At 49.5% G+C, this 23,925-nt stretch overlaps 1 protein-coding gene across 17 annotated transcripts in view; it reads right to left on the reverse strand.

The window, feature by feature from the left end:
• celf2 (cugbp, Elav-like family member 2) overlaps positions 1 to 23,925 on the reverse strand; it is a 177,507-nt gene that overhangs the window by 5,819 nt on the left and 147,763 nt on the right. For 4 of the 17 annotated variants that reach the window (XM_064342579.1, XM_064342576.1, XM_064342582.1 and 1 more), the window contains 5 exons: positions 14,269 to 14,403; positions 8,202 to 8,330; positions 3,062 to 3,259; positions 2,474 to 2,617; positions 972 to 1,143 (listed from right to left, as the gene is read on the reverse strand). In XM_064342579.1, coding sequence (XP_064198649.1) covers positions 1,016 to 1,143; positions 2,474 to 2,617; positions 3,062 to 3,259; positions 8,202 to 8,330; positions 14,269 to 14,403 — 734 coding nt within the window. In that variant the 3' untranslated portion in view covers positions 972 to 1,015. The remainder of the gene's footprint in view (positions 1 to 971; positions 1,144 to 2,473; positions 2,618 to 3,061; positions 3,260 to 8,201; positions 8,331 to 14,268; positions 14,404 to 23,925) is intronic. The other 13 variants (XM_064342589.1, XM_064342587.1, XM_064342591.1 and 10 more) reach the window with 6 other exon arrangements.

Raw genomic sequence — 23,925 nt, forward strand, 5'->3', positions numbered from 1 at the left:
TCTTGCTCTTTAGATATCCGATAAATTAACAATAGGTAATAAATAAAGTCCGTTATTCTTTCTGAGGCAGTAGAAATTTTGTACAAAAATAGAACTGCATTTTTTTACAAATAAAATTTACAGGTCTGTGGCTTTCTGTACTGTAATTTTTATCTTTCAAGAAACGTCAAGTATTTTCAGTTTCCCCCATATTCACTATTGTTTAATAAACTTTAGACAGATTTAAGTTGTGTCCGTTTTTTTTTTTTAAATGTTCTATATAATATCCCATCCCAACAAAGACCAATGTGATCTGACCAAGTAATGTATAGTCTATCTAATTAGAGAAATAAAAATACTCCTAGTAAAAGTAAACAAGTGGGGTGGAACGTTTGCAGAGTTGCGAGTTAGGGACAATGGGGGAGGGTCACTACAGCATTAACCCTTCACGCTCTGGTGCCAGAAGAAGGCGGGGCAGGGGAGGGGGAGGGGCGGTCAGCAGAGCAGCAGAGAGTTTCCCTGTGTGGCACCAGAGGGCCAGTGTTAAATTGCACATTTTTTTGTGTTTATCAGAAAAAGAAAAAAAAAAACCTTAAAAGACATGTCTCAGCTTTAGGAGAGCGTTCGTTTTTTTTCTTTTTTTTCTCGTGTGTAACAAAATGTCAGTAATAATAAATAATCAATAATAATAATAATAATTAAAAAAAAAACAAAAACTTATAGTTTACACAACTCAAAAGCTACCAATAACAGCTACTCATCCATTGCAAGTCGTACAAAAAAATGGCAAGAATGGAAGCGTTCATGTGAGAAATCGAAAACAAAAGAATACTTTTTATTAATTGCTCGAAAGTAAATAGGAGAGCGTCTCCCTCTGGTGGTGAAAGGTTGTCAGACACCCTCTACCCTCCCTCCCCCCCCTCCCCTCCCCTCCCCTCCCCTCCCCTCCCCTAGTCTCCAGTGAGGCGGCCGTGGCTGGTAGGGGGACTTACCCTCGCAGTGCTAATGTGAGAGCGATAAAGCCCTAGTGCTATGATCAGTAAGGTTTGCTGTCGTTCTTGGAGCGCTTGAGCTGCACCTTCAGCCTCTTCATGCCGATCTGGAAACCATTCATGGCCTGGATGGCCGCCTGCGCCGACACCGGATTGTCATAGCTGACGAAACCTGGGGAGGTAGAGAGAGAGAGGGAGGGAGGAAGAGTGAGAGAGGGAGGGAGGTAGAGAGAGAGAGAGAGAGAACGGTGGAGTGAGAGAGAGATGGAGATAATGAGAATGGTGGAGTGAGATAGAGACGGAGAGAATGAGAGAGGGGGAGTAAGAGAGAGAGGGAGGGAGAGAGGGGGAGAGGAGAGAGTAGATAGAGATGGAGTGGAGGAGTGAGAGAGTAGATGAAGAGGGACAGGAAGAGGGAGGGGGAATGGAAAGAGAAGAGCAGGGGGAATGTGAGGGAGAAAAAAAAAGAGAAGTGAGGGAGGGAGGCAAAGAGGGGGTAAAACAGGCTGCTGCACAAAGAAACAGGCTCACCAAGCTTGGAGAGCAGGGAGTATTGTTTTACCGCTATTTATTTTATTTTTTGACCAGTTCTCCCTTGAAAAAAAGATGGCTAAACAACCGCCAAATAAATAAATAAATAAACTGAAGGACCACACCAGGCTTGGGTCATTCTGAACCGTAACCATAATAGCTTTTAGGTAAACTGAGCATTAAGTACAGTTTAGCGGTAGGGATAGACGAGCAGTGCTGGGCTGAAGGGCCTGTTCTCGTCTTACGTTACGTTATGACCGGGGTCCACTGACAGATTTGCGTATGACTTCACGCCTTTGTGCCGTAGACCGGCGCAGATGAGGACCCTGGCTGAGCGAACGGGCGATCATAACGCGATGGAGAGTAACGCGCGCGCATCGACTTCATCTGCCGCAGAAACAAACAGACAGGGCCGCCCGGCAGACGGGTCACAAATTGAATTTAACACTGGGTGGAGAGAGAGAGAGAGAGGGAGGGAGGGAGAGAGAGAGAGAGAGAGAGGGAGGCAGAGAGAGAAAGAGGGAGAGAGAGAGAGAGGGGGAGAGAGAGAGAGAGGAGAGAGAGAGAGAGGCAGCGGGGGAATTAACTCCGGGCGAGCGACCCGGGGAGACGCTGCTGTCTCCTGACGATCCCCCTGATTTCAATCGCGCCTGATGGAGTCAGACCGCTGATTATTGACGCTCCGCTGAAGATAAGGGGGTGGGGGTGGGAGGGCGGAGGGGGGCGGGCACGGCTTTTATTATTATTCGCGGCTCGACTTATCCGCCGTTCCATCGATTCCAGTTGTGCGCGGTCAATGGTGCGAGTTATGAGATGTGTCGGAGGGGGTCGTATGTCGTATTCGCATCGCACGGGGTGTCGTTACTGACGCGCAGTGACCGGGTGGGTTCGGGGGGGCGGGGGTTCGCCCTCGGTGGCGGTACCGAACCGGTATCGCGGGTCCAGCGTTGGTGTCTCGCCGGAGGGCTTACCGAAGCACTTGCTCAGATTGGTCTGTTTGTCGATGAAGACTTTGGCGGAGACCACGTTCCCGAAAGGCATGAACATCTGCAGGATGTCCTGGTCTCCGAACTCCTGCGGCAGGTGGTAGATGAAGAGGTTGGCTCCCTCCGGCCCTGGAGGAAGACGCAGATCAGGCACAGTTAGGGGAGCGTCCACAGGGGGCGACAAAGTGACAGTTGTAGACCGGCGATGCCCAACCCTGTTCCTGGAGATCTACCATCCTGTAAGTTCTTATTTCAACGCTAATTTGGCACAACTAATTCTACTAATTAGCAGCTCAAGGAGATCTATAGCTGTTGGATGAGGCGTGCTTTGTTAGGGATGGAGTGAAAACCTTCAGGACGGTAGATCTCCAGGAACAGGATTGGGCAGCCCTGGTTTAGGCATTTTGGGCGACAAAAAAAACGGGAGATGGACTGGGTACAGCAGAAGAGACATGACTAAAGCAAACTCTGCTCTTGCCGCCGGTCCCCCCTTGAACCCCCGATCGGCCGACCTGACCCTCGTCCCCCTCCTTCCCCACGGCCTGCGCCCCCCCACCGACCCCGGCGACTCACCCTCCTTCTGGCTGCCGGCCGCGCTCTGCTGCTGCAGCAGCGACTGGCTGTAGAGGGTGGGCAGGGCGGCGGCGGCGTACTGCTGGATCCCTGAGTAGGCCTGGGTCAGGGCGTCCATGGTGCCCGCCGTGCCGTTGGTCAGCCCTGTGGCCCCGAGGCCCCCGTTGAGGGCCGCCATACCTGAGAGCATTTGAGCAACTTTACATAAAACCCAACAATAAAGAAAGAAGATTGCACTTATTCATTAGTGCTTTACCCCAGATCGCGTTTCTCACACTCACACTCACAATTACACACACACACACATTCACAAATAGACACACACACTCACGCGCACACACACAAATACACACGGACGCACACACTAGTACACACACTCTCACAAATACACACACGCACACACATTCACAATTACACACACACACACATGCACACACATTCACAATTACACAAACACACACTCACACATTCACAATTACACACACATTCACACACACATACACACGTTCACAATTACACAAACACACACACACACTCATGCATACATGCACATACATCCACACACACAGACACACACTCTCACAAATACACACACACACACATTCATGCCCATTCACAATTACACACACGCACATACACACGCATTCACAATTACACACGCATGTTCACGCAGGCACACACACAGACACACACACACACAAACAGATATACACACACGCACTCACAATTACACACACACATTCGCGCAGGCACACACACAGACACACACACACACATGGAACACAGAGGCGAATGGAGAGCTCGGACCGCCCGTGCACGCGTCAAGCGGACAGCTCGGCGGGGGGGCCTCGTTTTGGGGTCGCTGCCGGGGCGACGGCCCCGGTAACCACGGCGACCCCGCTACTCGAGGCCTCTTTTCGGGGCTCGCCGCTCTACACGGCCGCGGCGGCCGTCGTCACGGCGCCGCCACCCGGCAAATTAATGGGCCTTCCCATCGCCGGCCAAATCAGCTATGCAAATGCGCCATGTCTTCCCCCCCCCACCCACCTCCACAGGCCGACGAATCGCACCAAACACCAATCACGGCGTTACGGGACACTCGTAGCCCCCCTACCCCCCCACCCGCTCTGTCACCGGGGACCGTAATGGGGTTAGCGGCTGACAGGCTACAGTTGTTAGCGGGGATTTACCGCCGGCGGACAGACTCTCTCTTCCAACAGGTGGAGCGGCTCAGAGACGGCCGGCTTGGGCCCCGAGAATGAATGACCACCGCCGCCGCCGCCGCGCACCGCGCGCGGGAATAGCCCATTAATTCACCCGGCAATAATTGTAACTCTGACCTTTTACATTAAATTAAATAGCAGATGCCCTTAAATTAGAAACAAAGGAGGAAAGGGGGGAAGGGGGGGGCGAGTGAGATTACATTTTAAATGCGCGCACCCATCAAACATTCCATCTGGGGTCGGGGGTGATTAATAAGAGCGAGCGCAGAAGCTGTAGAATAACAGGAGGGGGGAAAAAAAAGAGGTTATTTGAGAAAAGATATTAAGGTCAGTTGATCTGAAGGGGCTTCTGAAGACCGGGGAGACGAGGCTCTGCTTTAAAAAGGGCCTCGTTCCCCCCTTATCAGCCGATGTGATAAAGGAGGGCGCCGCGGCGCGTGTTAGCATTAAAAGCGGTGTTCGAACACGCAGAGCCAAATTACACACCGCTCATAACCGCTGCCCCAATCAGCGGCTCAACCAAGAATGGAAATGAGATACTGGAGAATTCTGCTATGGCCACAATGCAAATGTTAAAAAAATTTAATAAGATTAGAATAATAACTTTTTTTTTCTGCTGCTTTGCCACAGCAGCAGACAAGGCTTTAAATCCAACTGCTTTTGGGGCACTAAGAAAACGAACGGCGCCAACGTTTTAAATCCGGGCAGCTGTGCCGCTACGCTAACGACCCCAAGTAACGACGGCAAAGGTCAAAGGCGGTGCGTCTGCGCGCGTGAGCGTGCGATGGGATGCGAGCTCGCTCGTCTCCAGCTGCGAAGCGACTGTTACACACAGCGACGTGCAGGCCACGCACACACACACACACACACGAGGCGCACACACACAACACACACGAGGGCACACGGGACCACGACACCACACCACACCATCCGAGGCCCAAATCCGACAGGAGCACACTGCAGAGATGGCTGCGAACTGCCAGAGAAAGCGGAGGAGCGGTGGAGCACATCGAGGGGGCGGGGTAGGGGTGGGCGGGGGGGGGGGGTGAGGAGGGGGGGGGGGGGGGTTTATCGTAAAGCCGTTTGGGCTATGCGGCGAGGCCTGGAGTCAGCGGCAGTAAGACCAGGGCGAGACCAGCGGGCTTGCTGGCTCGACTCAAACGTGGGGTAAGCGAATCGGATTTCAATCCCTCTCCATTTTAAATATCCATCACATTTTATTTTTTAAATTCAGTTAGATTTATTTCACAGTTTTTTTGGGAAAAAAAATATATTTTATAGTCTGTGACAACGTTATGGTTTTAAAGTGGGTAGTACAGGGGGATTGTGGGGTTTGTGGTTTAAATATACTGAAATGTACTTTAAGGAACTCAGAAACAAGTAGGCCTATATAACTCTGAGACAGCACGTACAGTGATGTTATACATCCAGGGGTTGTACATGTGCATATGACCTGATTATTCTTCTAAAAAATCTAACCTTTAAACTTTTACATATGATCAGGCCTTAATTTCTTCCAATGGTGCATGCAAGAGACCGGAGACCACTGCAAGGAAAGAAATCCTAGCACAAATAAATCCCTATATATTAATATTTACAATAGGGAATAAGAACTATAAAATGAATCTGTTCACACGTACAACCCCTAGAAATAAAACAGCACTGAACAAGATGTGTTGAAATTTTCTTGCTTCAGACCACAAATCCCCTAATGTCCCAATACCGGCCTCTGCTCATTGAGAACTTCTGTTCTAAAATATAATTTACTACAAATTAAAAAAAAACAACTATCTGGGCCATTCCAAAACATAAGACTAAAACTGAAATATGCAAAAACCCAGAACGCGAATAATCCCCTTAAAGAACCCATAGCTTTTCATCGCTGTCAAACAATCAGAACAAACGTTAGCTTTCAAGGTAAAATAAAGCTCCAATCATATACAACAACCCCCCTCTCCCCCTGTGCCTGATGACTCAGTAAAAAGTAAATTACAGTAAATTACTGGTATTCTTTGAGAAAGCACAGGAGCACAGGGACAAAACAGCCTGCATACTTCTGAACATTAACCTGAGTGTACATGTAAAAAAAAAAAAATGTTTTTTTCATTTTTTATTCCATCATGAATTTCCTTAACAGGTATTTTGAGGACACAGAGCAACTACAAAAAAAGTCCGGCCCTGTGCTGCACATTTTTAAGACCAACTCCACAGAAAAAGGTTCTTCTATGGCATTGACTATGCCTCTATGTACTGTCAAAGAGCCAGTTCCACAAATCATCCCTATAAGACTGGAGAAAATAAACTAGTGTCAGCAACAAAAGACAGGACGGTCTAAACAGACATTAAAAACGATCTCTTATTCTCTCTGCCTACGCGCCACACTAAATAGACGGCCTCCATTCGAATGGCCGATAAGTTCACTTCAGAGCAAAAAGCTGAATGCTGTCGGCTTGGTTAGTTTCCTCTTCTATGGAATAAATATGTCTGGTAAAGCATTTTCAGTACAAGAAAAAAAAAAAGAAAAAAAAACCACCACTACTTTCACAGCACTGATAACGGTGAGCTGCGACTATAGAGCCAGATTGGTTCTGTTCCTTTACAAAGACAAGTTCAGGAGGACCGTCAGCCTCAGTTCTAACTGCAGCAGTGTCCAGGTGAGCACCCGCAAGCCACCCGACTCAGAGCCCGGAAATGTGCTATATGTGCTCAAGGGGGGGGGGGGGGGATGCCGGTGCCAGGATGTAGATGGGATGGAAGATGCACAAAATGGCCTCACATGAACCAATGTTCAGTCCCTCGCTGACATTTACGTGTACTGAGCACGCTACGTCTTCCTGCTACTCGGGGCCTCTGGTCTCTCTGTGACTCATACGAAGCCAGATCCGAGCCACACGCTGTTGTGCTGGCAACAGGGTGGTATTTAAGACGCGTTACACTGAAGAATAATAGCGCTAATCGTGGTGGTGAAACGCTCCCGTGGGGACGAGCCGTTAAAGCTAGCCCATTTCCCGTACGGGAACCTCAGTCGCAAGAAAAAACCCAGGCCAGCAAGGTGCTGCTATTCTTCTTCTTCGCGTTTCCATTGTGCGCGTCTGTCTGCGGAGGTTCTACCATCCACTGCCAGACTGGCAGTCATTCAGGAGGGAGTAAGAGGCATTGTTGCCTTCTTTTTTTTTTTTAACAAGATGGCCGACCATTTACTCATACAGAACGCCCGAAAAAATTGTTTACCGATTCGGCTTCAACAAAGGCCGAGGTCTGAAGAGCTGTATCGCAAGCCAGGGCTTTACCAGAAATGACATCGAGCTCTCAGCCCGACCCACTGCAGCGTACCACTCCTGTCAGCGGAGGTCCGGGCAGCGTTTCCCTCCATAACTAGAAACAGCGTATTTTGAGTGAACAACCGATTTAATATTGCAGCAAGTCATCAGTATTGCAATGCTTGCTCAGGTTAACTAGATGACAAATCAAATGTATTACAAGCAGATCTTTATCTTTATTAAAAACAGATATTTCAAGTCTGCGTTTCGCCAGTAGGTTTTTTATAATCAAATCGCTTAAAATGGCCTTTCCAAGACGACAGAATGGAGCGGTTCTTGAAAATTGTGAAGCTGAACTCGACTCCTTCGCGACAGCGGCCATCTGTCTCCCTGTTTGCTCCGCGCGAGCTCGCTGCAGCCTGGTGTTTTTTTGGACCGAGGTTCCGGGGCGGGGCTGCCATTTTTGGCTACGCTAGCCCCGGCGGGCGGGCTCCGGGAGCGCCGGCCTGCGATTGGACGGCGGCTGGGATGCTGAATCACGTGACACACAGCGAGGGCGGGAGGGAGGGGAGGGGAGGGGAGGGGGTGGTGGGGGTTTGGGGAGGGGAGGGGGGTGGAGGCAGCGGGTGGAGCAGCGGATGAACGGTGAATACTCACTGTTGACGCTACCTGCGAGTGCATTAATGTTGTTGAGCCCCACGGTGGCGCCGGCGAGGCCCTGCAGGGTGCCCAGCGAGGTCAGAGAACTCATGGCCGCCCCGGCGTTGGAACTGGCCGTCGTACCAGCTGCAGGGAGGAGAGAGAGAAAGGCAGGGAGGAAAAGAAGATGGCAAGGGAAAGCATGAGAGAGAGAGGGGGGGTGGCAGAAAGAGGCAGAGGGAGAGAGTGGGAGAGAGTGAGGAGAAAGAGAGACAGGGAGGAGGGGCAGAGACAGGCAGAGAGAGAGAGGCAGAGAGAGTGGGAGAGAGAGGGAAATGGGGGGATAGAGAAAGCGGGACAGAGAGGCAGAGGGAGAGAAAGAGGGAGAGAGAGGTGAGAAGGCAGGGAGGAAAAGGAGAAAAGTAGATGGCAAAAAAAGAGCAGGGGAAGAGAAGACAGAAGGTGGGGGGAGACAGAAAAGGGGAGGTGTCAGATTGTAGTGCACACAGCAAGCCTGGGGTGCTGGCGATGATGTCACTCCTGCACACGCTCTATGACGCGTTTGCACCAAGAACCCCCCACTGGCCTTTCTCCTGTCAGACGGACCACTGCCGCCTCCGAACACAGTGGCAGCAAGTAACCGACTGACAATACCGCACACCAGTGTCATATTTTTACTAAGCAACCTTTCATACCGATATATATATAGCGTACTGCTTCATAAGTTCTTATTTTTTAATTCCCGATGGGCCAATCAGAATTTTTACCCCCCGAGCGTTGCTCTGTCAGACAGGAGACGGGGACGGGCAGGGTTCCTCGTCGCCAGGGTTACCGTTCCTCGTTAGGCACACCGAAAGCGTCGGGCCTTCCGTACCGCTGCCTCAGCATTCTGTCTGTGAGCTCTGAGCTCCTGTTTTTTTTTTTTTTTTAAACCGTGTCCTGAACTGCCTGTTCTTCGTGCAAACGCGTTCAGTAGCGCTCTGAACGCTGCGTTTACTGCTCGGAGTGTCAACACCAGCAGAGCTAGCGCGCCGCGGAGGTTCCTGCACAAACACACGCTATCCAGTCCGTACCGGAGCACCCTCATTTAGAAAAATGACAACATCTGAGCCGTAGTACGTGAATATATGCAAATAGCCCAGTAACACAATGTGTCTTGAGGAGAGGATTCTGTATTACGTATGTTTTGATTATCAGTGATCGCACACAGACACACCGAATAAAGCAATGAGAAAAGAAGTTATGAACTGATTATGGGTCGAACAGAGAGGACTGGTTCAAATGCTTTATTTATTTATCGACTTATTTATTTATTTTTAAAGGGGAACGCTTGATTTCAAAGTACAAAAAGGACTCAAATGAGCTCAAATCAGGCGTTCTCAGGGGAACAATTAACTAGGTGTGCGTGAGACTTTCACAATTACAGAAATTCCCAGGCAACGAGAACGCCACAGACACAATACTGAGATGATTGGGACGATCTGAATGGGTCGCTTCGGGTCAAACTCTGCCAGTATGTGAAAATACAGAAGAAGTAGTAGCTGCATGAATGAGGACAACAAAAATGACATGGTAGAGAGCTCTGTGCCAACATGGGAGGAAGCAGATACGATTTCCGGTGGAGTTTCAATGTTTTGAAACAAATACTGACAACTCAGAAATGATCTATACCCTATCTGTACGGTGTATCAGCAGACTGGTGTGGGGTTTAGCTCTTGGCTGAATGCTTTGAAAGCATTGCCCAAAATGCAGTGTGCCCTGAGAAAGTATGGTAACGGTAGAGTGAATTAGTTATTTTTTTGCAACATACTCAAGGCATTTGGATTTGAGATCAAAAGATGAGTACAAGACAAAAGCGCAGAAAATCTGTTTTTATTTCACGCTGTTTGCATGTGTGTGTTTCACTGTTTTACAGAGACAGCTGTTTTTGAGCTGAGAAAACCAGCCGTGCAGAATTAAGTTAACAAATGAACTCACAAGCATAAATTCTAGCGTTCGGTTGCAGAGATGACATCATTAAGTGACATCGAGCTGCATCAAGCCTGCAACCCATTCGCATCGCCAGACACTGCGTATCTATATAAATGCCTTTCCAGGCCTTCACTGCAGCCTCTTCTTTGTATCAGGGGGTTTCTGTCTTCAGTCTCCTCTTCAGCAAGCGAAATGCATGCTCGACTGGACATAAACCAGGGATGTGGCCGTCTTGTTCAGTCCAGAACCTTCCACATTTTCCTACTGATGAAGTGCTATGGTGTCAGAAGAATTTCTTTGCATATAGCCAGACGATATCTTGTCTGTGCACTTCCAAATTCACCCTACTGCTGCCATCCCTCATTACATTATCAATAAAAAAAGACAAGTGAGCCTGTTCCAGAGGCAGCCGCACATGCCCAAGCCATGACACCCCCTCTCCCAAATTTCACACAGATGAAGTGGAATGCTTTGGATTATGGGCTGTTCCTCTCCCCAAACTTTTTAGGCTTTCCGTTGCTTTGGGAAAGGTTTATTCTAGTCTCATCTGTCCATAAAACTCTGTTCCAGAACTCTTCCGGCTTGTCTCTGTATTTTTTTTTTGTGAGTTCTAATCTGGATTTTTCATTCTTGCTGCTGACGAGAGGCTTGCTTCTTGCAGTGTAGCCTCTATAATTGTGCTCTCAGTGTCTTCCGCCTACGGTGGCTTGCAGTATCTTCCCCCTCCTGGAGACTACTGGTGATGTCACTGGCTGCTGTTTTAGGGTTCTTCTTCACAGCTCTTAGGGTTCATCAACTGCCGTTGTCTTCCTTGGCCAACCTGTACGGTGTTTATTTCTGAGTCCACCAGTGGTTTCTTTCTTTTTCAAGACTTTCCAAACTGCTGTATTCGATATACCCGGTTTCAGTGCTATCCTTCTTAATACATTTTTCTGCCTTCCGAGCTGATAAATAGTTGTTTTTCAGCTATAGGTAGTGTTCTGATCTTCATGATTTTGTACGCCTCAGACTCCAAATGCAATCTCCACAGATGAAAACAAAAGCTAAAACCAAGACCAGACACTCGCTGCCCAGTTATACGTGAGCAATCAATGCAAAAGTAAACACCTGAACAACAGCTGACACCTGTCAGTCATCCGATAAATGATAATGTTGCACAGATGAAAATCGGGGGACTTGACACAAAATGTAAAACGTGTATGCACATAAATATCATGAAATAAAAGCCGATTGCCTGTACATTTGTCTCACATTCATGTTTTGACCTCAAATGGAAATGTCTCAAGTATAAAATAACATTTCACTCCACCGTTACCACACTTTTGGAGGGCACTGTATGAAGTAGATTTTACTTGACTGCCCCTTTTAAAACTCTGTGTGTGTGCGCGTGTTTGTGTATGGTCCCTAAGCAACCACCGCTGTTTACATGAAAGAACAACAAAGCGTGTGCTTTAACTGATAAGAAATACGACTTTCTGCATTCGCACTCACTCACTCCATCCATCCAGCAATGGCAGGGTGACCTACTGGCGCCATGTTAACATGGAGTCCACCGTATGGCCAAAGCACGGAGCTGCACACTACATCAGCCACAAAGCAAGCAGGCCAGCAGGCAGGCAGGCAGGCAAGCAAGCGTGAAACCCGCCGATTCTCCACCCCCCTCCCCCCCCTTTCGATTTCCGCGAGCCAGGAACGCCCCCCCCCCCCCAGCAGCCCCTCATCAGCAGGACAAGGCCCGGGACATCGCCCACCAATCTGTCTTTTTTATGGGGAGCATTTCGCTCTCTGGTCTGGAGCATCCTAAGCCTGCAGAGCTCTGTATGCCTCATGCAGCCCAGAGCTGGGAGAGACTGGAGCGAACCCGGGGGGGGTGGGGGGGGACAGCCTGAAGAGTGTGACTCTCTCACATTCATGCATGTACGCGCCAACACGCATGCACGCGCGCACGTATGCGCAAACAACAGGTCTGCATCGCTTGCGCATGTATACACGGACACACGCATGCACACATGTTCATGTACGCACACACAGATTTATGCACGCATATGCCCACGCACACGCGCGCACACACGTTCACGTATGCACACGGATTTACGGACGCATGGGCATGCCCACACACACACACATACACAGACAGACAGACAGACACACACACACACACACACACCAGTGCACAATGGAGCCGGCAGTTGATCCGGCAGCATGTGTGTACGTGCGAGCATGCCTAGTGTGCTGAGCGTGTGTGTGTGTGTGTGTGTGTGAGTGAGCGTGTGTGTGTGCATCCGGCTCATTTTCGCAGTGGAGTGAGGACACAGCGGAGGGCCATTTGTAGCGTCATGCACACCGAAGGCCCGTGCTCAGCCCCCGACTGCAGCTGTGGCATCCATTTACACCTATTTTCTTTGCAAGACCTTCAATTTCCCAACAGCCCCATGCACCTATTTTCGCTTTTATGGGAGTGCGATAGAGAACATGAAAGGAGGGAGGAAAAAGAAAAAGAAAAAAAAAGAGAGAGAGAATGACGAGGCGATGCGGCTGAAAACACAGGCCTGGCTTCAACAGCGCTGTTTACGCCCTGCGGAGGGAGAGAACGTGAGGCGCTGACCGCACACTGAGCCACTCAGAGACTCAGAGACTGAGACAGCGTCTGCCGTACAGACAGCGCTGCTCCAGGGCTGAGAGACTGAGAGACTGAGATAGCGTCTGCCGTACAGACAGGGCCGCTCCAGGGCTGAGAGACTGAGATAGCGTCTGCCGCACAGACAGGGCTGAGAGACTGAGACAGCGTCTGCCGTACAGACAGGGCTGCTCCAGGGCTGAGAGACTGAGACAGCGTCTGCCGTACAGACAGGGCTGCTCCAGGGCTGAGAGACTGAGATAGCGTCTGCCGTACAGACAGGGCTGCTCCAGGACTGAGAGACTGAGATAGCGTCTGCCGTACAGACAGGGCTGCTCCAGGACTGAGAGACTGAGATAGCGCTGCCGTAACAGACAGGGCTGCCAGAGACTGAGAGACTGAGACAGCGTCTGCCGACAGACAGGGCTGCTCCAGGGCTTGAGAGACTGAGACAGGCTGCGTACAGACAGGGCCGCTCCAGGGCTGAGAGACTGAGATAGCGTCTGCCGCACAGACAGGGCTGAGAGACTGAGAGAGCGTCTGCCGTACAGACAGGGCTGCTCCGGGGCTGAGAGACTGAGACAGCGTCTGCCGTACAGACAGGGCTGCTCCGGGGCTGAGAGACTGAGACAGCGTCTGCCGTACAGACAGGGCTGCTCCAGGGCTGAGAGACTGAGATAGCGTCTGCCGTACAGACAGGGCTGCTCCAGGACTGAGAGACTGAGACAGCGTCTGCCGTACAGACAGGGCTGCTCCAGGGCTGAGAGACTGAGACAGCGTCTGCCGTACAGACAGGGCTGAGAGACTGAGATAGCGTCTGCCGTACAGACAGGGCTGCTCCAGGACTGAGAGACTGAGATACTCCAGGCTTGACAGACAGAGCTGCACCAGACATGACGGGTGAGCCAGCAATTCACGGCTTTAGGGAAAGAATGCTACAATTCTACTGTTTATGATGGATGGGTGTGTGTGTGTGTGTGTGTGTGTGTGTGTGTGCATGTCTAGCTCAGTACAGCACATGTTACCCAAGAATAAAGAACCTTGAAAGAGGACAACCTTCAGAACGAATGAGAGAGAGACGTCAAAGACAGAAACGAAGACTGAGTAGAGATGGGATGGTCTGCGCCATGGAAACGGCATGATGTCACGGACGATTGCGGGCGTTAAAAATAAAGGAACAGGAAAGGGGATGAAAGTGCAACCACCACAAGGATGAGAGACACCCCTCCAAACTGCACCCCCCGTGAGCGAGCGGGTAAAATGGACGCTGCACCACCGCTCCACCCCCCCACCCCCCAACACCACCACCACCACCTCCCGAAAAAAATGAAGGCGACGGATGAAAAGGCCCCACCCTCAAAAAAAAAAAAAAACGATGGCATGGGTTACAACAAGGAAGGATGAGGGTGACGCAGAGACAGGAGGCGGGACGTCCCGAATTTGGCGGCACCCCCCCCCCCTCCCCCTCCCCCTCCCTCCCTCTGCACAGCGGGTTACCTGGGCTAGCCAGCGCTCCAAGGGCGCCGCTGCTGGAGGACAGAGGGTTTGCATTGGAGGGGCTGGCCGAGCTCTGTGCGGCCGCCGCAGCCGCTGCTAAAGCAGCTAGGTTCTGCAGCTGCAAAGCGCTCATACCTAAAAAAGAGGAGCCAGAGAGGGGCGGTCAAACGGGGAGGAGGGGGGGGGCGGGGCGGGAGGGGCGGGGGGCCGGGAGAGGGTTGGGTGGTGAGGGGAGAGGGGGGGAGGGGTGGAGGGGGGGGGGTCGGTCACCTCTTGCTACCTCGCCACGCCCCAACAGGAGGGGAGACTTCACAGCAACGCTACGCCACTGGATCCTCATATCCACGATTGGGGTGGGGGGGTGGGGGGGCATTTTCCAGGTCTAGATGCCCCCCAAAAAAGCTCTTGCCTTCCAGATGCCTCTCTGGCGATCTGCTTTAGGGCCACGGAGGCTCGGACGGGAACAGAAGAGGGGCCAAGACCTGCTCGGGATGGAGGCCGCCCCCTGGCAGGTGATGTGTGAATCTAGGACATGTTTTAGCGTCTATGGTTCCTGTTAAGTTTCTTTGCTGCGGCCACTCAACGATCAACCGTAGCTGTGCCAAAATTAACACAGTCCTCACATATATATATATATATATATATATAAAACGGCACACCAGACAGAGGACGTTGCCGTTAGCGATGTGGGCGTAAATTAAATTTTTTTTTTTTCGAGGGGTTCGCTGCAAAGATCAAAAAAAACGGGCTCCCAATCGTGGATGTGAGAATCTCGAAAAACAACACACAGCATAAATATGAAGCGATTTAGACCAGATCTGCATCTTCCTCCCCCTCTGCGTTAAAGTGCTATAATTTCCATTCTCCCTCCTCTGTGGGAAGGCTGCTTCCGCCTTTACAATGGTTCTGACTCACTCCGCTCGCTAAATTATTCCCCGCTGACATTTGCATAATTACCACTCTAAATAGTGCCGAGGCGCGGAATAAATCGGAATTGGACGAATCGGTGCTTTAACTCCGTATTTAAACATCGCTCGGTTTTTCGGTGCCCCCTCTCTCGGTCCCGCAGGACATCGAACGGAACGCGCCGGCAGTGATGTACACACGTACCGTTTGGGGGGGGCAGCAGCCGGAGAAAAACAGCCGTTAAAAAACACGGTACCGTGACCGTACTACGTGCAGCGATGGCTGGCGCAGTCGAGATGACGAACGTAGCCGTTCGGCGTGCGGTGCGCTAGCTGGCTGGCTTCGGTAGCGGCTGTCGTCGATCGATTCAACAGCGTACGCTGGGATGACCGGAAATTCAAGACCCGGGGGGCCTCAAGAATTCTCCGGTCATTGGTACAGCCGTACTGATGTGAACACCCAATGAGGAGGTGGAGACTTGGTCGATGCACAGTATGTACCGTATATACAGTCTGGATGTATATACCATGTATATATAGACACAGAGGACAACACACAAGAGACTGTAGAGAGAGAGTACATTAGCACACAGCAGCCGTGGACTGTGATTGGTCGGTGGGTCGGTCAGGGCTAAACACCAATTCGCACGCTGACGCTCGGGACGATAAGAGGGTGACAGTTTGTTGATTTGCATTCGCGAGACGCGCCCCCCTCCCCGCTCCGAGCCGAGCGGACCGCGATGACCTCGGCGCGCCCCGCTCGTGAATTACGATAATTTGTCTCCAGGAGCGAAATCGGTCACCTGCGTCAACGTGACAATCACCAGACACACACACACACACACACACACAAAAGAGCTGTCTACTGCAAAACACAGCGACAAAAAATATTCCAGATAAACAATCTCCAGAACATTCACAGTCTACTAAAGCAAGCTGAGCGTGGAGAGAGGACTGAAGATTTTTTTTTTTAACCAGCACTTATTCCTATGGCCATTCTGATTTGGGTACACACACTTACGAGAAAAACTGTCAAAAATAATGCAGCACGTTAGTATGGCAGCATATATTAAGTGATGGCAGCAACAATTCTTGAGAATATTCTGAATACAGACAGAAAAGTACATTTCATACTGGAGCCACCACAGTTATATTCAGATGAACTGTGGCTACGTGAAATTTCAGGATTCATGTTCCGTCTCTGTGTGAGAGTATCTGGGCTAGCAGGACTTATGACCGGCTGAAAGGCGATCTGTCAAGCCTTTTTTAAAATCAGGCCGAGCCAAAAAGGTAATTACACTCCTCCTTGGAGCAGAAGTGCAGCAGTGGATGACCCAATTAGGCAGACCAGAGCCGTTTCACATTAAACCGGCCTCTTTTCCGACACCGATAAAAGGACTGCAATGAACGCACCACTCCTCCCACGTAATATCGTCGACCCGCAACCCTCTGCTTCGCCCCTTCCCCCGAAACCGAAAAACCGGGCCTCCAAGTCACCAAGTGAGAGGCACAGTCAGGTCGTTTGAGGCCTTCCCCCAAAGAAATTGGGGTGTACGTATTAAATCTCCCACATAAAACTCACACGGCAGAACCCAGAGCTCAGAAAGTTCTGGAAACCCAAGAAGCCTCCAGTTTAAGAGCTCAGGTGGATCAGCTGGAGAAAGGCGCAGGGAGGAACGGCCGTTTGCGGATTTTAATTGAGGGTTTTCGTCAGATGATCAAGCGCCTTGCAGTTCATAAATCTGTCTGGGAGTGAGCCGGAGCAGATGTCAGCTGTTGAGATCGTCTGCCAATCAGAGCCGGTTGCCGGGTGACAGATGGAGTGCAGAAATCCGCTCCCGATTCTAGTGGGATGCCACAGAACCCAAACCTCGCCAAGAAAGAAAGGAAGACAGAAAGAAAGAAGAAGAAAAAAAAAAAACTCTGGGAAAACTGATTTTCTTATTTTTCGAATCTTGCGAATGAAGTGTAATTTCCAAGACAAAAAAACTCGCTCTTGCTCGAGGTGGAAAAAAAGTGGCTGAACACAACTTGGACCCGGGGGAGCAGTGAAGAAGGACTGACCAAGCCAAGATGGCGCTTGTCAAAAACAGGTCCGAGGGCGGAGACGAGCCGAGCGGCTGCCCGATGAGAGCCCGACCCGTGAGGCGTGAGGCGGACCGCGTTCCCTTTCATCTCCACACGCTGGGCGCGCACTTCCCTAATTGGTGGAATGTATGGGAAGCCCCAGGAGACACTCACAGGCTATTAGCACACAGGTGCACATTCTGTGCAAAGCAAACAAAAAAAAAGCTTGCATGCCCCTGTCAGTAGTCTTTAACTTGGTCTGCATCCAATTTTACAGAAGAAAAATCTCAGCGATTATCTCATTCAATAATGATCAAAACAACTGCGGGGTGAAATATGCTTCAGAGATGACTGCTAAGCAATCTGGACCATTGTCAGTTCCCCTAAACATTAGATACACACTCAAATTCACTGTTGTAGGTATATTTTTATATTAGGATATACTGCAGCTCTAAAATGCTAAAGGGCTCAATAAAGTACTCCTATGCGCTCTAGATTTTTCAATATGACTGAACAATAGACTGAATAGCAGGATGATCAGCATTGCCCTTTTAAAGTAATACACATAAAAACATAATAATGCCATAAAAAGGCAAAGATAAATAAACCAGAGCTAGAAGCCTTTTAACTCTGTGAGTTTTATAGGACTCTGGATGTTCCACCAAAATAAAAAAATAAAAATAAAAACTCGTAGTCAATAATGAATTACGAGCATCACTACTTTGGTGAATAGCAAGGTCTGAGTACCGAATCATTTCTTGAGAAACATTAATTTCCCATTAAATAAGAATCTTATTTGAATATAACAATGGAGACGGTGGGATTTGAGGCAATAACACTTTTAGACGCCCACACCGTTAGTCTTTTTCTTTCTTTTTTTTTTACTTTGAGGAAATGTCCAGTGAAAAATATTTTCAAACAGAAAAGGTTCGTTTTTAAAAAAATTTTATTTGAGTGGTTTTGGATTCATGAGGTGCGTTAGGTCTGCTTGGCCTTGTTCTGAGGTACAGCATGCTTTTATCGATTAACAGTGAAGGGAGAGCAATATTAATATGCAAGCATGACAGCTGCCATTCCTCATACTTTATCATGGGCCAAGACAACATAAACGAATGAATATGATCTCATATAAAGGAAAACATGCAGTTCATTTTAAAAAAGATTAAATATAAATTGGTGTTATATAAAATTATAGAAAATTGGCCTGTCATGGACACAAGAGCTCACTGCGATATGTGACACTGATTTGTGTCGTGTTTGAGACAGAAAATCTATACAGCTAATTCAAAAAAGTTTATATTTGAAATACGAATTGAATTTTGCTAATGATATGCTAAGGTTTATTATGATTTCCTGCGTGTTATGAGTATTTTAAAACTTGATATATTGATAATTCTTCCGACAGCAAGGAGTTCACTCCTGTTAAATTAATGACAGGCATCTGTGCATTGCAGAATACCTGTTATGGGCTGGCAAGATATCAAGTGAAATGGCGGCATCAGGTTTAAAAATATTTCATAAACAGTTACTGACAAACACCACCTAAAACTGCCGTCAACGCTATAGGGGGAGGGATTTAAAAGTCGCGATCGAACACTGTCGCCATTTTTCTGCCCCTCTTTAGTCATAAATCCCTTTGCCTCTCTGTTCCCTGCGGCTCCCTGTAAGATTCTGTGCTCTCAGATTCACACTCATCTGTTCGCTGGTCCTGAATAACAAGACCAGGTCAAAACCTAGTGTATGGCTGGACCTAACGCACGTGATCCGGCCGACCAATGGTGTAACTTCATAACTTGGCCGACCAATGGTGTAACTTCATCACTCACTCAGTCACAGACATTCGCGTTTATAGGGCTGGCCCCGCTGTTGTGGACCAGCCAAAAACAACATCAAACTCCCACTGTAAAAAAAAAAAACCAACAAATATATAAATAACTAAATAAAAACACAAAATGCAGAGAATAATAAATTAGGAATCTTGTTCATTTGGCTCCAGGCCCTGAATTGCTTAAAATTATTATTATTATTTTTTTTTTTAAACAGTAGTTAGAAATGTGACCCCCTTGTTCACAAATTAAATAGAGAGATGCACACTGGGACTTTTTACTTTTTGTGGCTGAACGGTCTCTCTTCTTCTTCAGTGGAGTTACCTCATCGGTATCCAGGGGTGTGGTGTTAACGGTTCCTCGTCTGCCTGAACATATTTTTCCTTTGTGTCAAGAAAGACGAGTTGGCCTCTGTGTGAAGTTTAGGCAGCTAACCGCACAACTAATTTTATCTGACTCCAAAGAGGAATGGCTACTTTTCATTTCTAAAATGTTCTGTTTGGTAGGTTAAGGACTTTTCCCCCATAGCTGTCTTAAGACACAGAAAGTGTTGAGTTGATTTGTTCGTAACCTTGGCATGCATAATAATTCTTCTTGTTTGGAACAACTCAGAAAAGATACCCATTACTGATGAACAAAGTGCCAGTTGGCAATGTTGCTGGTCAAACATTTCTGGTCAATTTCTGACCATTCGCATCTATCTAGCTAACATGACGCAGTCATAAAGTACTTGCTTTCTCGTTTGAAAGCTAACGTTAGCTAGTTATCTAGAGAAGTAGGTACTAGCGCTGACTGAAGATACGAGCTAGAATCCAGTCTCAGCTGTCAGTGCCAAACCAGCTGAGACCATCTAGGTAGCTTCTGTCATTATACGCTCTTCAAGATATCCTAATTGCACTCACTGCATTAGCTAGCCAGCTAAGCTTCAGCTTGCCAGCCTTCTAGCCATCTGGTTGGCTAATTAGCTGGATATATCGTTCCTGTGCAAGTGGAGACCAAATGTACTCTGGATAAGCTAAAATTAAATAACATTTGGGGGTTTTTCCAAAGTCGCTCGGTGAAAGTTTTTCCCAAGAACGCTGCAGATGGGTGCTTTATCTGTGCAACTGCCGGCATCTTTTCCTGAGCCTTCACACCTGGAATTATGACCAAAAAAAGGAAGAACGAAAAAACGTCCTGGACAAAAAGCTGAACGCTATGACGAGTTTCCTCCTCCTTTAAAGGCACAACTACAGGGAAAACAATCCGCAAACTGCAGAAACGGGACACTTGATTGTGCTCAGAGACCTTCTGTTCCGGGGAGCCATTTTCCTCTTCAGTCAGATTTACTTTGCAGCTCAGGCAACTCGCTAGACGCTCACCTCTTTGCTTGAAACAGACACAAACGCAAACACATTAATGCAAATCAGCAACTGTTAACATTACACCACTAGACAGGGGAGAGTCCCTGCCGCTTCAGAAAGGGAGATATTCGAGCCAGCAATCCCAGAGTGCACTGCTCCATTGTGTTTGCAAACAAAAGGCTCGGCTTTTTAAACACAAAGTAGCAGAGGGGTAAGTGATTTTGGACAGGGAACCAAATGAGAGATATTCTTCATTTATCACTCTCTGTATTTTGAGTCCATGTTTCTTTTCTGTCCCCTGTGGAGGTTTCCTTTTGACATAACATGACATGTAACAATCACCCTGAGTCCCCCCCCCCCCCCCAGCTTGATTACTGACCAGAAGAAGATGCACCTAAAACCTGACCCTTGTTCTCAAAGGTACTGAGACCTGGTCTTTCCAGAACACTTTCTCAAAAGGCAGCTACGAGGGTAATTGAGTTTTACAGTTCATCCTCATTTCACTCCTTAAACGATTCTGTTTATGGTCAAAAAAAAACAAAGCAAAAACATTGTCTTTGTGCCTCTTCATTGTACTCTAAAACAGTTCTCCTGGTGTAATGTAATCCATTTTCCAACCCACAAATGAAAATAAACAGAGCCAAAAAACATCAGGGGAAAAAACAGGCTGTACAGGAAAGGGGGGGGGGGGGTAAACAAGAAATGCAAAACCTGTCTAAATAGGTTCCCTCACCCACACTTAAGAGTGCATTCTCTAGGTTCCCTCACCCACACTTAAGAGTGCATTCTCTAGGTTCCCTCACCCACACTTAAGAGTGCATTCTCTAGGTTCCCTCACCCACACTTAAGAGTGCATTCTCTAGGTTCCCTCACCCACACTTAAGAGTGCATTCTCTAGGTTCCCTCACCCACACTTAAGAGTGCATTCTCTCAGGCGACGGAGCGTTTCAGTGCGTCAATGGCCCTCCACGCTAAGCTCCTGAGCAGGTTCTCCAGCCCTCCTTTAAACACCCTTGGAAGGGATTACACTGGCAATCATTTCCCTCGAAATAATCCCCCCAGAAAGAGGAGCCGCGGAACAGGGCGAAGGCCCCGGGGCCGCTCGTCCGTGGAGGCTGACGTGGGCGGGGCCTCGCGGGGGGGGGGGGGGGGGGGGCGTGCTCGCCCGGGCGCGACCTAACGCCCTCGTATCGAGCTGCAGAAAGCCCCTCGATCGTCCCCCCCCCACCCCCACCCCAAAGAGCAGGGTAAGCACGCCTGTGGATGTCTAAATAACAGATTCGCATGGCCCTTAATAAAAACACGACCGGCGCGTGACAGCGGGGGCGTCTGAGAGCGCTCTGTACCGTAGAGGGGTGCGGCTCCACCCGTGCTCGAACGAGTTACCGCGGTTACAGCGGAACACCGGGTCCCCGACACCGGACGGCTTTTAAAACGCGGTGGAGAGGTCCTGGTCGGTACAGTCTGGCGAGGGGGGGGGGAACCGGAACTGGCGGCCGTGGCATACCGAGTTTCCGCTCGAGTCGCCACAGGTTCACCGTAGGGAACGGCCCGACGACCGTTCCCTTCGACCCTGACCCGACCGCTCTAATGGCTGTCCGCGTTTGACAGAACCCAGGCGAATAAACCGTAAACTGCACAGACAGATCTCTCCTGTTAACAAACAAAACAAAATGGCCTGTGTTCCTGAAAGCAGACTGCGCAAAGAGAAGAAAAAAACATTTTAAAAAGAGGAGCGTGGCTGAAAAAAAAAAAGGAGAAAAAACAGACTGATACGTGTAGCTTACACTTTAATCAATAGAAAAGGCTAGCAGCTGGGAGAGTCCGAAGACCTGCGTGAAAAAAATCCTGAGAAGAAAGGAGGGAAAAATAAAATAGAGGCAGCTTGCTTTGCTGTCTGCAGTGTTCAGCGCCTGGTTTCTTTCTCTCCTCCCCCCCCCCCCAGTCCCCATCCCCAGTATGAGCAATTAAGCCAGACCAATTTCTATAAATATTCCCCTCCTATACTTACTGACAGGCTGCTACACAACCTGTGATTATGGGCTGACAGCTCCACAAAGCGGGCCCCTGGCCCCGGCCCCTGCCAGCTTTATTCCAGCGCACCGCGCCTGTGTGCAGTAATCATGTGCGTGGGGCGACCGGGTGAGAGAGAGAATTAAGCACCCGTGGATAAAGCGGGGGTGGGGGTACGGGGGGGGGGGGAGAGGGGGGGGGGGTGTGGTGCAGCGGCAGGCTGATGCTTCTGTGGGGGGGGGGGGAGGAAGGGGTGGATGGGAATGGGCTGCCACAGCCCCTCACCAATTTAACCAGGTCACCCCCTTCCACATCACCCCTCTCTGTTATGGGGAGGCCCGAGAGCGGGAGCAAATGCTGTGTGTGTGTGTGTGTGTGTGTGTGTGTGTGTGTGTGTGTGTGTGTGTGTGTGTGTGTGTGTGTGTGTGCTTGCGTAAACACGTGAATGCATGTGCAAGTGCGTACGTGTGTCCTGGTGTCTGTAGGTGTGTGTTTGTGTACGTGCGTCCTGATGAGTGTGTGAGTGTGTGTGTGCGTGTGCGTGTGTCCGGGTGTGTGTGTGTGTGTGTATGTGCTCTGTACGCTTGTTTATTGGGTGGCGTTGCAGTCTGAAGCCCCTCTGCACCCAGGCGTTTTATTTCCCCCTGGGGGGCGGGGCCTGCTGTTGCCAGGGCTCAGACGCTCAGCGGAGACGGTCTCCGCTCGGACGCGCTAACGATCTGTCGAGCTGCGGGAAACTCGAACCCGAGGGTCAGCCCTCGCGCCGGGCCGCCCGATAATCTCCACCTGTCTGCCCCCGCAGGACAGTCGGCTGCGTCCTACCTACCGCCTGCGCTCCCTCGGACCACCATCGCGTCGACCTGGCGGCGCACGCCGGACACGCAGCCGATGGTTTGAAACGTGAAATCGGGCCACGGCCTCCCTGCGCCGATGTTTGACCTCAATCCCCGGACCTTCCAACAATGCAGTGCAGTGACACCACTCCCGAAACGCTCACACACACACCATCGGCACACACACACACACACACACACAGACGCACTGCAGCCGAACACACTCCTGCTCTGGCCCTCTCAGATCAAACGAGCGGAGGACACAAAGGGAGTGAATGTTCAAATTGGAAGGTATTTAAAAAAAAAAAAAAAGAATTACAGTAAGAAAGAAGAAGAGTGGTATCAGTTTTTATCCATGCAGCTGAATGCCCTCGGTTGGACAGGAAGTGATCCTCTTTGTTCTCCCCAGAACCCTATCTGCGTAAAACCATAGAGAACCAGAGCAAAGGTGCTCCGTTCAGCTGTGACATCAGAACCAGTGACCAGCCACTTATAAAGTCTCATTTGAGAAGCTCGACACGGCAGCCGTCTGTCTCTTCACAAGCAGGCGAACGCGGGGACAAAAATAGATTCTGCCACTTTCATGCAACGTATAATTCAAGTGTCTGTAATTCAAAGACAGCGTGAATTTCAAGAAAGCTCAAAGAACAATCTTCAGCTGAGACAAAGA

Source organism: Anguilla rostrata, chromosome 7 (assembly GCF_018555375.3).
Source record: "Anguilla rostrata isolate EN2019 chromosome 7, ASM1855537v3, whole genome shotgun sequence".
In the NCBI taxonomy this organism is placed as follows: Eukaryota; Metazoa; Chordata; class Actinopteri; order Anguilliformes; family Anguillidae; genus Anguilla; species Anguilla rostrata.